Consider the following 13,675-nt stretch of genomic DNA (forward strand, 5'->3'; position numbering starts at 1 on the left):
GTTACCAGCTTGTGGGGGGGCAGCGATTGTCCTGTGGGAACCACCGTTCACCTGGGTCGAGGACCCTTACTTCTTTTAGGCTGTGGTCAGCTTCTGCGTGCCTTGGACCTTGTCCAGCAGGCCAGAGACAAAGGCCTCAGTGGGTTTGTAACAGTCAACCAGCAGCTCCGTGACCCTGGCAGCTCGGGTATCATCGCTCTCCATGTCCAGGAGTTCAACCACATCAATCTCCAGTTCTAGGATCTCTTCTCCCTGGCAGTCGTAGAGGTGAGTGAGCTGCTCCAGCATCCACTCCTCCAGGTTGAGGCGCCTCCGTAGCTCCTTGCGGTCCTACTTGACCGTGACCTTCCCTTGGCACCTCACTGGGCCCTCGTCGTCCACACCGCCTGGGCCCTCGCCTCCAGCCCCAGGGGGGTTCTGAAAGTAGACATGGGGCCCTGGGCCACCACTCCCCGGTCCAGGGGCCAGAGCCGCCAACGCCGCACCCACTGCGGGCCGCTGTCAGCCATGGCGGCCGCCAGGGCCAAGTGCGCGCGTTGGGCCCTCCCTGCGCTGCCACCTCTGGGACACCCGCCAGCTGGCTCGGCTGCTGGCTCAGGTTAGCTCGTGAGCTCGTCTCTGCACGGCTCCACAGCGAGGGCGACGGCGGCCAACAACTCAAGTGATTTTTAGAGAATTTCTACTTCTGTAAACATCCCTACAATCTGGTTTTAGTACACTTCCATCAACTCTTCCTGTGCCCATTTACAGTTAACTTCGGCTCCCCCACCCAGCCCTAGGCAACCACTGATCTACTTTCTGCCTCTATCAATTTGCCTTTTGTGGACATTTCATATAAACCAAATTTTACAATATGCACTCTTTTTGTGTCTGGCTTCTTTAACTTAGTTTTTGAGTCAGTCATGTTGTAACAAATATCAGTAGTCCACTTTTTTTTCCTTCTTCAGAATAGTAGTTCTTTGTGTCCTGTTTACTTTATTATTATTATTATTTTTTTGTGGTACGTGGGCCTCTCACTGTTGTGGCCTCACCCGTTGCGGAGCACAGGCTCCGGACGCGCAGGCTCAGCGGCCATGGCTCACGGGCCCAGCCGCTCCGTGGCATGTGGGATCTTCCCGGACCGGGGCACAAATCCGTGTCCCCTGCATCGGCAGATGGACTCTCAATCACTGTGCCACCAGGGAAGCCCTTTCCTGTTTATTTTTAAATACATCTATTCTATCCCCTTTGCCCAGCAAAATAGCACCTACAAAATACAGATTTAGTATATCATATGAAATTATAGAAATGGCATTTTTCTATGTTGGGGACCTTCCATTACTTATAAAAAAAGAAAATCAGCCAATGGTTCCTTAACATATCTGCAATGCTTTTCAAAATGGATGTGAAGCTTTATAACTAACATAGACATTAAACAATATTTTGTTTGTTTGAAAACTTTAGTTATGTAATGGGGAAAAAAGACTGATGTTGAGTACAAAATCAAGTTAAACATACTCAAAATTACAAGGTAATGGGGAAAATGATATCAATGTAATGGCCAAAATTTAGAGTTAAAAGAGGAAAAAAATTAGAAGGGCAATGAGAGGTCTAATAGCTGTTATCATATAAGCAAAACAAGGAGACAAGGAAGTAAAATTTTGTGTTTACTTAGCTTCACATAAAGGAAACCAGAAGTTAGTCATTGGTTCCAGTTTTTGATAGAAAAACAGAACTTTAAGATTAGTTTTGAAAATGCTTAAAACTATTAGCACTATTTCAAAGATAGCTTCCAAATTGCATGCACATATATGTATACCTATAATCAAGACAGAAAGGTTATACAAAACAAAGTAATGAGAGGATGTGAAGAGATTGGAACCTTGTGCATTGCAGGTGGGAATGTAAAATAGCACAGCTGTTACGGAAAACAGTATGATAGTTCCTCAAAAAATTAAAAATAGAATTACTATACAATCCAACAATTCCCTTCTGGGTATAGACCCAAAAGAATTGAAAGCAGGGACTCAAACAGATATTTATGTGGCCATGTTCATAGCAGCATTATTCACAATAGCCAAAAAGTAGAAGAAACCCAAATGTCCATTGACAGATAAATGGTTAAACAAATGTGTTTCACACACACACACAAATATGGAATATTATTCAGCCTTAAAAGGGAAGGAAAGAGGAAATTCTGATACATGTTACATAGATGAACCTTGAGGGCATTATGTAAGTGAAGTACACAAGTCAGAAAAGGACAAATATTGTATGATTCCACTTTTCTGAGGTACCTAGAGTAGTCAAATTCAGAGACAGAAAATAGAATGGACGTTGCTAGGAGCTGTGGGGAGGAGAGAACAGGGAGTTATTGTTTAATGGGTACAGAGCTGGTTTTGCAAGATGAAAAGAACTCTGGAGATGGATGGTGGGGATGGTTGCACAACAGTGTGAACGTACTTAATGTCAGTGAACTGCACACTAAAAATGGTTAAGATGGTTAATTTTATGTTATGTGTATTTTATCATAATTTAAAAAACAACAACAAAGTTATGAGCATGAGACTATGACTATGAGCATGTACAAGTTCACGTGGAGAGGCTATTTAGGCAAAGGAACAAGGAGGAGACTAAAAAGAATAACTCTGGGTAATATGTAAAATACCCTTCCATTCAATTTTTGAGAAACTAGGAATCAGTCAAGATAGGTTAAGTTAGAGCGTAACAAATAATCTTAAATTCTCAGTAAACTACAAGAACAAAAGTTATTACTTTTTTGAAAAAATTTTGCTTGTTTTAGAATTTTTTTCCTTTTTTAAAAAACTGAAGTATAATTCATTGACTTACAATATTATATTAGCTTCAGGTGTACAACATAGCGATTGGTATTTTTATATATTAAAAAATGATCACTACAATAAATCTAGTTACCATCTGTCACCTACAAAGTTATTACAATATTATTGACTGTATTCCCTATGCTGTACATTACATCCCCATGACTTATTTATTTTATAACTGGAAGTTTGTACCTCTTAATCTCCCCCACATATTTCACAATTCCCCTCACGCCCCTCCCCTTTGGCAACCACCAGTTTGTTCTCTGTATCTATGAGACTGTTTCTGCTTTATGTTTGTTCATTTGTTGTTTTTCAGATTCCACATATAAGTTACATCATATGGTATTTGTCTTTCTCTGACTTATTTCACTTAGCATAATACCCTCAAGGTCCATCCATGTTGTTGCAAATGGCAAGATTTCATTCCTTCTTTGACTAATATTTCTTTCTTTTTTTAAAAAATATTTATTTATTTATTTGGCTGCCCTGGGTCTTAGTTGTGGCATGTGTGATCCTCAGTTGTGGCATGTGAACTCTTGGTTGCGGTATGTGGGATCTTAGTTCCCTGACCAGGGATTGAACCTGGGCCCCCTGCATTGGGAGTGCAGAGACCCAGCCACTGGACCATCAGGGAAGTCCCTGACTGAGTAATATTTCACTGTGTATATATACATATATATCATATCTTCTTTATCCATTCATCTATTGATGGATATTTAGGTTGCTTCCATATCTTAGCTACTGTAAATAATGCCACAATGAGCATGGGGTGCATATATCTTTCTGAATTAGTGTTTTTGGGAAAATACCCAGAAGTCGAATTGTGGGATATATAATTGTATTTTTAATTTTTTGAGAAACTGTTTTCCATAGTGGCTGCACCAATTTACATTCCCACCAACAGTGCACGAGGCTTCTCTCTTCTCTATATCCTCACCAACACTTGTTGTCTTTTTGATAATAGCCATTCTGACAGGTGTGAGGTGATAAAGTTATTTCTTGCACACACTTCAAGTCCATCTGTGGCCAGCAGAGGCTAAATTTGGTACCTAAATTTGCAGCAGGGATGCAGGTCATGATGGCAGGGGCAAGGGAACCCAGGGAATCACAATGTGGCTCTTCCTTCTGCTCACATTTTATTGGCCAAAGTAATTGCCACGGCCATGAGTAACTTCAAGGGGCAGAAAAATGCAATTCTACCGCATACCAAGAAGAGCCAGAAATCTTAGTGAATAGCAGTTCTAATTCAAGTTGTCAGATACTAGCCTGTAATAAGCTGAGGTACAGTATTTTCAGTCTTAAACATAATCCTGTACATAATTGTATTACTATATATACAAATGAAGTGGAAAAAAATAGTTACTTTTAAGCATGTGGCAAGAACAAATTGGATTAAAAGCAAGACATGTGTGCCATTAAACCAAATACTGAATACTCATGAGATGATTATTTTCTTTAGGTAAGGAGCATAAGGCAGGCCAGCCTAACAGGAGTCTGTTTGGTAGGATTCCCTATCACACTGAGGCAGTAACTATAGACATCAGAATCTATTTAACAAGAGGCTGAGGAAAAAAGTCCAAAAAGCAAAGGCAGCATATGACAAATTCCTGGATAGACTAATGCAAAAAGACTAATTTCTACTTTAAGCAGCCCAAGATTTAAAAAGCAGTTCATAAAGTCACGCAAGCAAAAAAGAACATTCTGGGTTCTTAGGCCCACTTTTAAAATGAGTGCAATGGCACCATTTACTGCAAAGATCCATTCAAACTTAGAATCGATAGCGGTAATAAAATTTGACTGGTATAAGTTCCCATTCCCATTTAGGCACATACCAAAAAGTGTGCTTAACATTAAAACCAAAACAAAACAAAAGCACATATACTTTAATGATTCAATAATCACAACTACTTACCTCAGAATTTGTTAATGAGTCTTTCACTCTGGGAGACTAAAAGAAATACAAAAAAAGGAGGCTTGTTAACTGAAAACTCAGGTTACTTGTAGTCAGTTCCAAACTGCACGGAATGTTGAAATGCAAGTCAACTCCATTTCATTCTGATCCATAATTAACTCATCGGTAACTCTAGTGAGAGTTTTCTGGAAAAAGAAAACTGTCATGATACTACTGTATTCTTTGTCCAGGTAGCCTGTAACGCATCAATATACTTATGGTATTTTAAGTCTAGAACTTGAGGTTTATAAGCAAACATAATGGGACTGAGCTATCAGTTAGTAGGGAGGTCACATTCTTCAAAGTTCAATTCTTTCTACTAATCATGAACATATTATGTGCATAATATCTCAAACCAAATGTAAACATTCAAGCTAATTATCCAACACATTCTTAAAGCAGAGTAATTCTGATTATAGGCTTTAATGAAGAAAACTCTTGAGACAAAATTGAAATACTAATTACAATATGCCATATGAAAATCTAAAGCTAAATTGATTCAGTAAATCATAAGTTAGTAGTAATTGTGGATACAGGCACTGGAGAATACATAAAACAACAACATATCTCTAAACAAATGTCAATTTATGGTAAATTCTACCAAGTGTGAATTTAGACTTCTTACAAAGTCAGTTTAGGTTTTTAAATTTTTCATTACCATTTTATTAAGGAGAATCAAGGTACAGGCAACAGCTAATGGGTTACAGCAAGTATACAGCCAACACAAAACCTTAAAAAAAACTTTGTTTGGAAATAATTTCAAACTTACAGAAAGTTGTTAGAATAAGAATAATACAAAGAACACTGCTATACCCTTTACCCAGATTCATCCATTACTAACCTTTTTCCTCATGTGCTTTATTATTTAGTGTTCACTTTCTCTCTTTTTAAATATATATATTTAATCAATCCTGTACCATTTGAGAATAAGTTGCGTATAATCATAGCTCTTTACAACTGAATAATCACTGTGTATTTCTTCTTCTTCTTCTTTTTTTTTAATTTTTAAAAAATATTTATTTATTTGGCTGCGCCGGGTCTTAGTTGCGGCACTTGGGATCTTTGTTGCTGCGTGCGGGATCTTTGTTGCAGTGTGCGGGATCTTTTAGTTGAGGCACGCGGGATCTTTAGTTGTGGCATGCGGGATCTAGTTCCCTGACCAGGATTGAACCCGGGCCCCCTGCATTGGGAGTGCAGAGTCTTAACCACTGGACCACCAGGAAAGTCCCCACTGTGTACTTAAGAATAGGGATATTCTCTTACATAACTTCACACTACTAAAGCAATCAACTTCAGTAAATTTAAAAATAATACTTTAATTTACTCTCTATAATCCAACTTTTCCAATGACCTCCTACACATAATCATTCCCCCCTGCCTACTACACACTCTATTTGAATAGAATGCTCCTAATTTGTGGTTTGTCTGATGTTTCCTCATGATTCAGACTTAAATGAATTCTACAGAGTGATGTATCCTTCTTATAGTATCATATCTTAGGGAATCACATGTTCCTCTACCCCTCATTAGTGATGTTAATTTTAATCATCGAGTCAAGGCATTTTCTAATTTCTCAGGTATGCAGTATTTTTTTCCTGCAACTAATAGGCCATCTATAGAGAGAAACTAAGACCATGTAAATATCCTGTTCATCAAAATTTTCTCATATATTTAGCACCTCTTGATGATCCTTGTCTGATCTAATATTTATGATTGTTTTATGATGGCTGTAAAATGATGAACTTCCCCATCCACTCCTACATTTACCAGTCAGCACTGGCAGTTTACCATAATGAAAACCCATCCCCCCCCATGTATTTATATATCTATTTATTATTAGTATGGGCCTATAGATTCCTATTTTTTAAATGATTTATAATTTATTACTACACTTAATGATTTTGATGGTTAAATTCTCCCTAATTTGGCCAGTGGGAGCTCCTTCAACCTGGCTCATATTATTATGACTTTTTTTAAAATAAAAGATCTTTTCTTCCCGTCAAAAGAAGATATTCCAGATTTATCTTGCATTTTCCCTGTGTAAGCCCGGGAATCAGCCATTTCTCCAGTGAGCCTTTGTTCTTTAGTAGGGAATGACATTAGAAACCATGATCTGGGCATAAGGTATGCTTACTCTTGTAATCTTCGATTAGATGACAGAAACTGTTAATTTTACCTTGTTGCATGCTGATAATTTCTATAAATCTTCTTGAGCTTTGTTTTGGAATACAGTAAAGTTACTTGGAAATAGTTTAATCCTTTTGGATCCTGCTTTGATGAGTTGTTAGTTGGGTCTGGAGCAGTGTTCAGTCTAGGGCAATATATTATACCCCATTACTGAGCACTCTACCAAATGCCCTGTGAATTATAAGTTTCTGCAGTCTAACAGCTGTTCCTGGCTGTGTGAGTGCTGGGCACTTTCTCCACATGGGTAGTTTTCTCACATATAGTCATTGATAAGTATGCTGCTGAATACTCAAAAGGGAAGCTCTAAGCTTCTTTCTCTGGGTAGCTCTCCCCTCCTTGGTACTCTACCTTATCAAATTTTATCTGCCTTGATCTCTTACTTCTATTTACTCAACTCCCAAATACACTTTTCAAGCCACAGTGAAGAGAAAACTGCCCCAAAACTGACTTGGATGTTAGAATTAGCAGAGAAGGACATTAAAATAATTATTATATAATCATATCTTCAAAAAGTTAAGTAGAGACACTGAAGATGCAAAAACAAACACCAAGTCAAACTTCTAGAACCTAACAACCAAATCAAGCACCAAATCAAAATTCTCGTATTACGCCTGAGATGGAAAGGAGACTGGATGGGAGATTAGCAGCAAATTAACACCGTAGAAGAAAGACTAATGAACAGGCTAGCACTAGAAACTATGCAAAATGAAACTGAGGGAAAAAGAATTTTTAAAAAATGAAAAGACGATCAGTGAGCAGTCAGACGACTTTATGCAGCCTAATAATACATGTTATTGGACTCTCCAAGGTGGAAGGACAGAAAAAGCATTTGAAAATGTAATAGCTGAGGGACTTCCCTGGTGGTCTAGTGGTTAAGACTCCACACTCCCAATGCAGGGGGCCCAGGTTTGATCCCTGGTCAGGGAACTAGATCCCATATGTGGCAATGAAGATCCCACGTGCCACAACTAAGACCCAGTGCAGCCAAATAAATAAATAAATAAACAAATAAATAAATATTTAAAAAAAGAAAATGTAATGGCTGAAAACTTTCCAAACTTGATTAAAAAACTATAAACCCAAAGATCCAAGAAGCTCAATAAACCCTAAACATGAAACGTGAAAAAAAAAAAGATACACCTAGGCATACCATATCAAATTGCTCAAAACCATTCATAAAGAAAAAAATCTTAAAAGCAGCCAGAGTAAAAAGAAATGTGACTTATAAATGAAAAGGTAAGTATACAAGCAGATTTAATACTGGAAACAATACAAACAAGAAAATGTTGGAACAAATTCTTTAAGATACAGGCCCACCTCATTTTATTGCACTAGGCTTTATTATGCTTTGCAGATACTGCATTTTTTACAAATTGAAGGTTTGTGGCAACCCTGAACTGAGCAAGTCTATCAGCACCATTTTTCAAATAGTATTTGCTCACTTCATGTCTTGGTGTCCACTTCTAGCAAAAACTAACACACTCACACACACGATCCAGGATATACTAATTGAAGAAGAGGTGCACTGTTCCTCTTCAGGTAGAAAGTTAACAGGCTTTAGGGACAAAGTTTCAATTGTTAGGCTTTCAAATTCACTAATCTTTTCTTCTGCAGTGTTTAATCAGCCATTCATCTAATCCAGTGTGTTTTCATCTCAGACACTATAGTTTTCATTTCTCGATTTAGGTCATTTTTATATACCCTAAATATTATCACAGTAAAACAAATATGCCAGTCCCCTTTCCCATGTAGAATTACTTGGGCTCCTGTTGTTAATAAGTTGTTCAAGAAAATTGTCTGTATTTTTTATATTTTAGCTGGTTAAACTGAACAGAACCACAGAATATAGTATTATCTCAGAGGCTTCAGACAAAAAGATAGAACTCTAGCTTAAGCATATAGTTTAACAAAACTTACCCTGAGTTGTGAAATTGCTGCTTTCCCTTCCTCACTTTCTTCATCAAATTCATCATCACTCCACTCCCAGCCACCATCTTCTGTCTTATGAAGACGGCCACTGGAACCTGGTACTCTCCGAACCTGCTCATTAGGAAGAGAGACGTGGACTATGGTAGTGTTTGACACTTACTATATAGAAAAGTCAGCCATATTCTCTCCCTTCTATTACTTCAATGCTGTAAGCAGATAATAATTTTCCCAATAAAGAAGTTTTCCTATATAAACTCACATCCTCCATCCTTCACTTGCTTTCTGTTCATAATCTCCATTATTTGTCTTTACTCACAACCACTGACTCTCCCTGTACTCCTGTACTCTGAGCCTGCACATCATCCAAATCCTTCTTATGTGAAGTCACAGGTCAAATCTGATTAATGGTTTCATATCTTGAGACACTGAAAAAAGCGGCAGGGGGGGCAGTTTAAGCCCTCAAATAAATAAACCCAAGATAAAGAAGATGCTGCTCTTTTTTTTTTCAATTTTAATGTTTAAAATCACAATTATACCTCCATAGTTTCAAAAGTACTACAGCTATGCAAGTGTTGTTAAGAAAAAGAGCAGTCCCCTAACTTTCATATTCTTCCTCACAGGCAACCACTTTCAATTCATGTTAGCTTATTATTTTGGAATTTATATTTATCTCTCTGAGTAACCTGTTCTTATTATTACCCCTTGATTTTCTAGATTTAGGAATTATCTATTGAACTTCCTGCTATGCAAATGAGAATTTAACCCTATTATCAATCCCCTACTCTTTTTTCAAGATACATTGTAATTTTGCTTAAATCAATATTCAGTGTTTATATAACATGATTATATAAACTATACAGTTGAACCTTATTCTATATTACAATTACTTTTCTTTCCTGCATAACTTTTTAATTTCCCCTGGAGTTAATATTTGCTTATTTCTTACTTGTCATATTCATCCCTCAATTCTCTCCCTGCTGTGTAAATCTCCTCTCACCATACTCACATATATTAGGTATTCATCAGTATTATCTTCTTGAGGAAGCCTCTCACCAGAGCCTCCTGATCTGTTCCACCAGACTGACACCAGGTCTGGTACTTGAGATCTCACTCTACCGTCATCCAGAGGACCATGATCACATGACTAGATCACATGACTTCCGTGTTCTTACTTTAAGCACTTCCTCTACTATCAACATGGCACATTTATTAAAGCCAAGCATTTCTGAACATAACTTGATTCTGTTCCCACACTTCACTTATAGTCTGCCTGGTTAAAAAAAAATCTGGGTTAGAAAACATTTTTTTTGCATAATGTTGAAATAGGGCTGCCTTGTGATGTGGCTTCCAGAGATGCTGCTGAGGTCATTATGACCCCTGATCCTGTCCGTGCCCTGTCCCCCTTCTCTGGAAAGCTACACATCTTCTTTTCGTCTCCAGTATTATGAGCTACCATGGTAAATGTGCCTTACTGTTGGTCTATTTTTTTTCACTTTGCTGGGTACTTGGGCTTTTTCAATCTGGAAGTTCACAAAATTTTTCTTGAATTATTGTTTCAATAATTTCTTTTCTTCTGTTTTTCTCAGTTCTCCTTTTCTGGAACTCTTTTAACTCAAATATTGAGCCTTCTCAAATAATCTTCTAATGTTCTCATCTTTTCTGTTATCTATCTCCTGGCCTTTTGGCTCTATTTTCTGGGAAATTCCTCAACTTTACCCTAAAATCTCTGTAAAGAATTTTTTTCATTTCTTCTATAATGTTTTCAATTTCCAAGAGCCATTGGTGGTAGTGCCATTCTCTAAATGCTTTTTTAAAAGTAACAGCTTTACAGAGATATAATTCATATACCATAAAATTGACCCATTTAAGGTATTATAATCCAATGATTTTTAGTATATCCAGAGTTGTGAAACCATCTCCACAATCAAATTTTGATCATTTTCATCACTCCCTCCACCCCCCAAAAAACATCCCATACCCATTAGCAGTCACTGCCCATTTCCCTACAATCTGCTCAAGTCCTAGGCAACCAATAATCTACTTTCTGTCTCTATACATTTGCCTATTCTGGATATTTCACATAAATGGAATCATAGAATATGTCGTTCAATTAGCATAATGTTTTAAAGGTACACCCACGTTATGGCATGTATCAGTACTTCATTCCTTATTATTGCTGAATAATATTCCACTGTATAGGTACATGACATTTTATATATCCATTTATAATAGACGGACATTCAGGTTGTTTCCACTTTTTAGTTATGAATAATACTTCTATGAACATTCATGTACATTTTTTTTTAACATTACTCTCTTTTTATTCCAGTCCTTACCCAAGATAAGATTTCCAGAGACAGAGGCAAATTCAAAATACCTCCTATTTTAAGAAAGGATTTCAGAGCATTTTACCAGTAATATCTAGTAATAACCATTTTACTGCTATAGGCTTCATCACTGTGGTATTGTATTATTTGTTTGTAAATCTTTCCCCTACCCAAGGTGTGTCCTTAAGGGCAGGGAAAATATCTTAATCACTTCTATATTTCGAGTATCTGGCACAGTGCCTGACACATAACAAACACTCAGTACATGGTATAGAAGGGAGGCTGGATCTATAAGGAGTGTGAAAGCATCATTGGGAATGCAACAAGGTAGAGAAAAGAATATAAAGCAGTAACCTTTCAAGGAGCTACCAGTGCAGTTATAAATGCTGCAGTTACTAACGCCTCGATAAACAGCTTGGAGTAGGGAAGGGCATATTTGAAAATCTACAGATGGTCACCAAACTGCCTTCCAAGGAGATCTAGCCTGATCAGTTGCATGGTCTTTGTTATACTGAATAGAGTATGCAAACTGAAAGGTCCCACCAGCCCCCTTTCCACTCTCTCTCAAGGCCTGCCATGCCCAACTCCTCACCCAAACACCTGTTGAGTGAATATTTGAAAAGTCTCCATTTGAAGGTATGCCAAATTATTAGCTTACCTAGGCCACTAATATCTTGGTTTGGTCCTGCCTTAAGGATAAAGGACTTAATGTTTGTTCACTATTTTAAGGCTAGGTTACCCAAATAATAGTGAAGGAAAGCCACAATCATCTTTTCTACTTTACTAACATTTCAAAAGAGTTCCAAGTTGACAGCTTTTTGTATTGTAATAGGGCAGGCATGTGGTATATGCTGCTTCCTTCTGTTGCCAATGGAATTCCAACAGAAACCAGAATGTTACTACTGGAAACAGATGAACTTCCTCTCATTGTTCCTGTACTTTTTCATATTAATCATGAAACAATGGGGAAGTGGCTTCTACTTTAGTCAGGGGGAAGGACATAAGACTGAACTGTATTTTTTAAACTCTTTTCTTCTTAAAACATGTAGTTCTTCCAGTCAGCCAAGAGAAAGGATACTGTTATTTAACAGAAATTCAGTCAGCCGAAGCAGCTTAGGATATAGATGTTGATGTTAAGCTTGAAGCTGTTTCCAACATTGCTGATGGTTTTTAATGTGGCTATATTTAGCCTCTCCTATCTCCCTCACGTGGCTTCAATGGGATTCACTTGGTACTCTGAACACTTTCTTCCATCAATATGGAGAATCCCCAGAAGTACCCATGGTGGATTTTTCTTCTCAGCCAACTTCCCAGCCATGGGCGTGTCTCTCCGCCAGCCCTCGGCTGCCAGCGATTGGACCCATGTACATATTTTTATGTGTACATGTTTTCAATGCTCTTGCGTATGACTAGGAGTGGAATTGCTGGGTCATATGGCAACTTTGTTTAGCCTTTTGTGAAACTGCCAGACTGCTTTTTAAAAGTGGCCACACCATTTTCCATTCCCATCAGTAATGTGTAAGGGCTCCAATTTCTCTACATCTTTAGCAACACTTGTTATTGTTTGTCTTTTTTGATATAGTTATCCTAGTGGGTGTGAAGTGGTGTCTTCATTGTTTTTGTATGGTGTGAAGAAACTTCACAACTTTACAACTGACTCTGGTAGTTGCAAACAGTGATTTAACAGAATTTAGAATTAATTCATTAATTATGTAACATACCTTTTCATTCTAGTTGATAGTGGAGTAATACCAAGGCATACAGTAGACTATTGCTAAAAGAATATATCAAAGAATGCTAAAGAAAAGACTGAAAGAAAATGAGTAATACTCATACTGTTAACACAGTATTAGTTAAACATACTTTCAAAATGCAAAAGTAAATCTATTCTAGGTAATTTCCCAGAAAAACTGAGTTAAATCCCCATTTACCTTTCTAGCTCTTTCAGAAATGGTTGGTGCTCTCTGCAATATTTTTTCTTGAAGAAATTCTTTATTCTGGAGAGGAAAAATAAGTATTTTCTTCTCACAAGAAGTTTTTATTGAACAAAATAATGGACACAGAAATATTCACCACAATTAAAATGTGATATAGTAACTGTTTTATAAAGAAGTTTGAAAAAAGCTTCTGAAGCTCCTTAGTATATTACTACCATGACTTTATAAATTGAGAAAAAACTTTAGTGTACTGTAAAAACCATTATCTATGAAAAGTTTGCTTTAACATATGTTCTTTGGGATCATGGTCCCACATTTCCCAACTACAGTAACATCCTACTTAACCCACATCTTTGGGAAATGAGATGTTTACTAATTCAGTAGTAAACCCTGAAATGAGAGTTCAGTATATTTCACAGAATTTTCCACAGATTTTATTTATAATGGTAAAGTTTAATATTCATTTTTCCTGTTGTAAGTTTTACCTGACACTTAATTTATATGAAAAATACATTTATCTTA

General features: G+C 37.3%; 1 protein-coding gene and 1 pseudogene across 2 annotated transcripts in view; both read right to left on the reverse strand.

Annotated features, from left to right (window-relative positions):
* OXSR1 (oxidative stress responsive kinase 1) overlaps positions 1–13,675 on the reverse strand; it is a gene marked incomplete at both ends in the record, with an annotated part of 100,545 nt that overhangs the window by 7,515 nt on the left and 79,355 nt on the right. Inside the window, 3 exons of the mRNA XM_079712296.1 lie at positions 4,735–4,770; positions 8,878–9,000; positions 13,148–13,213. Of these exons, the coding sequence (XP_079568422.1) occupies positions 4,735–4,770; positions 8,878–9,000; positions 13,148–13,213 (225 nt within the window). The remainder of the gene's footprint in view (positions 1–4,734; positions 4,771–8,877; positions 9,001–13,147; positions 13,214–13,675) is intronic.
* On the reverse strand, positions 76–509 carry LOC307059825 (protein phosphatase 1 regulatory subunit 14B-like; annotated as a pseudogene). Its single transcript has one exon. The product of its transcript is annotated as a protein phosphatase 1 regulatory subunit 14B-like (transcript).

This window comes from Hyperoodon ampullatus (genome assembly GCF_949752795.1).
Source record: "Hyperoodon ampullatus genome assembly, chromosome: 10".
Taxonomy (NCBI): domain Eukaryota; kingdom Metazoa; phylum Chordata; class Mammalia; order Artiodactyla; family Ziphiidae; genus Hyperoodon; species Hyperoodon ampullatus.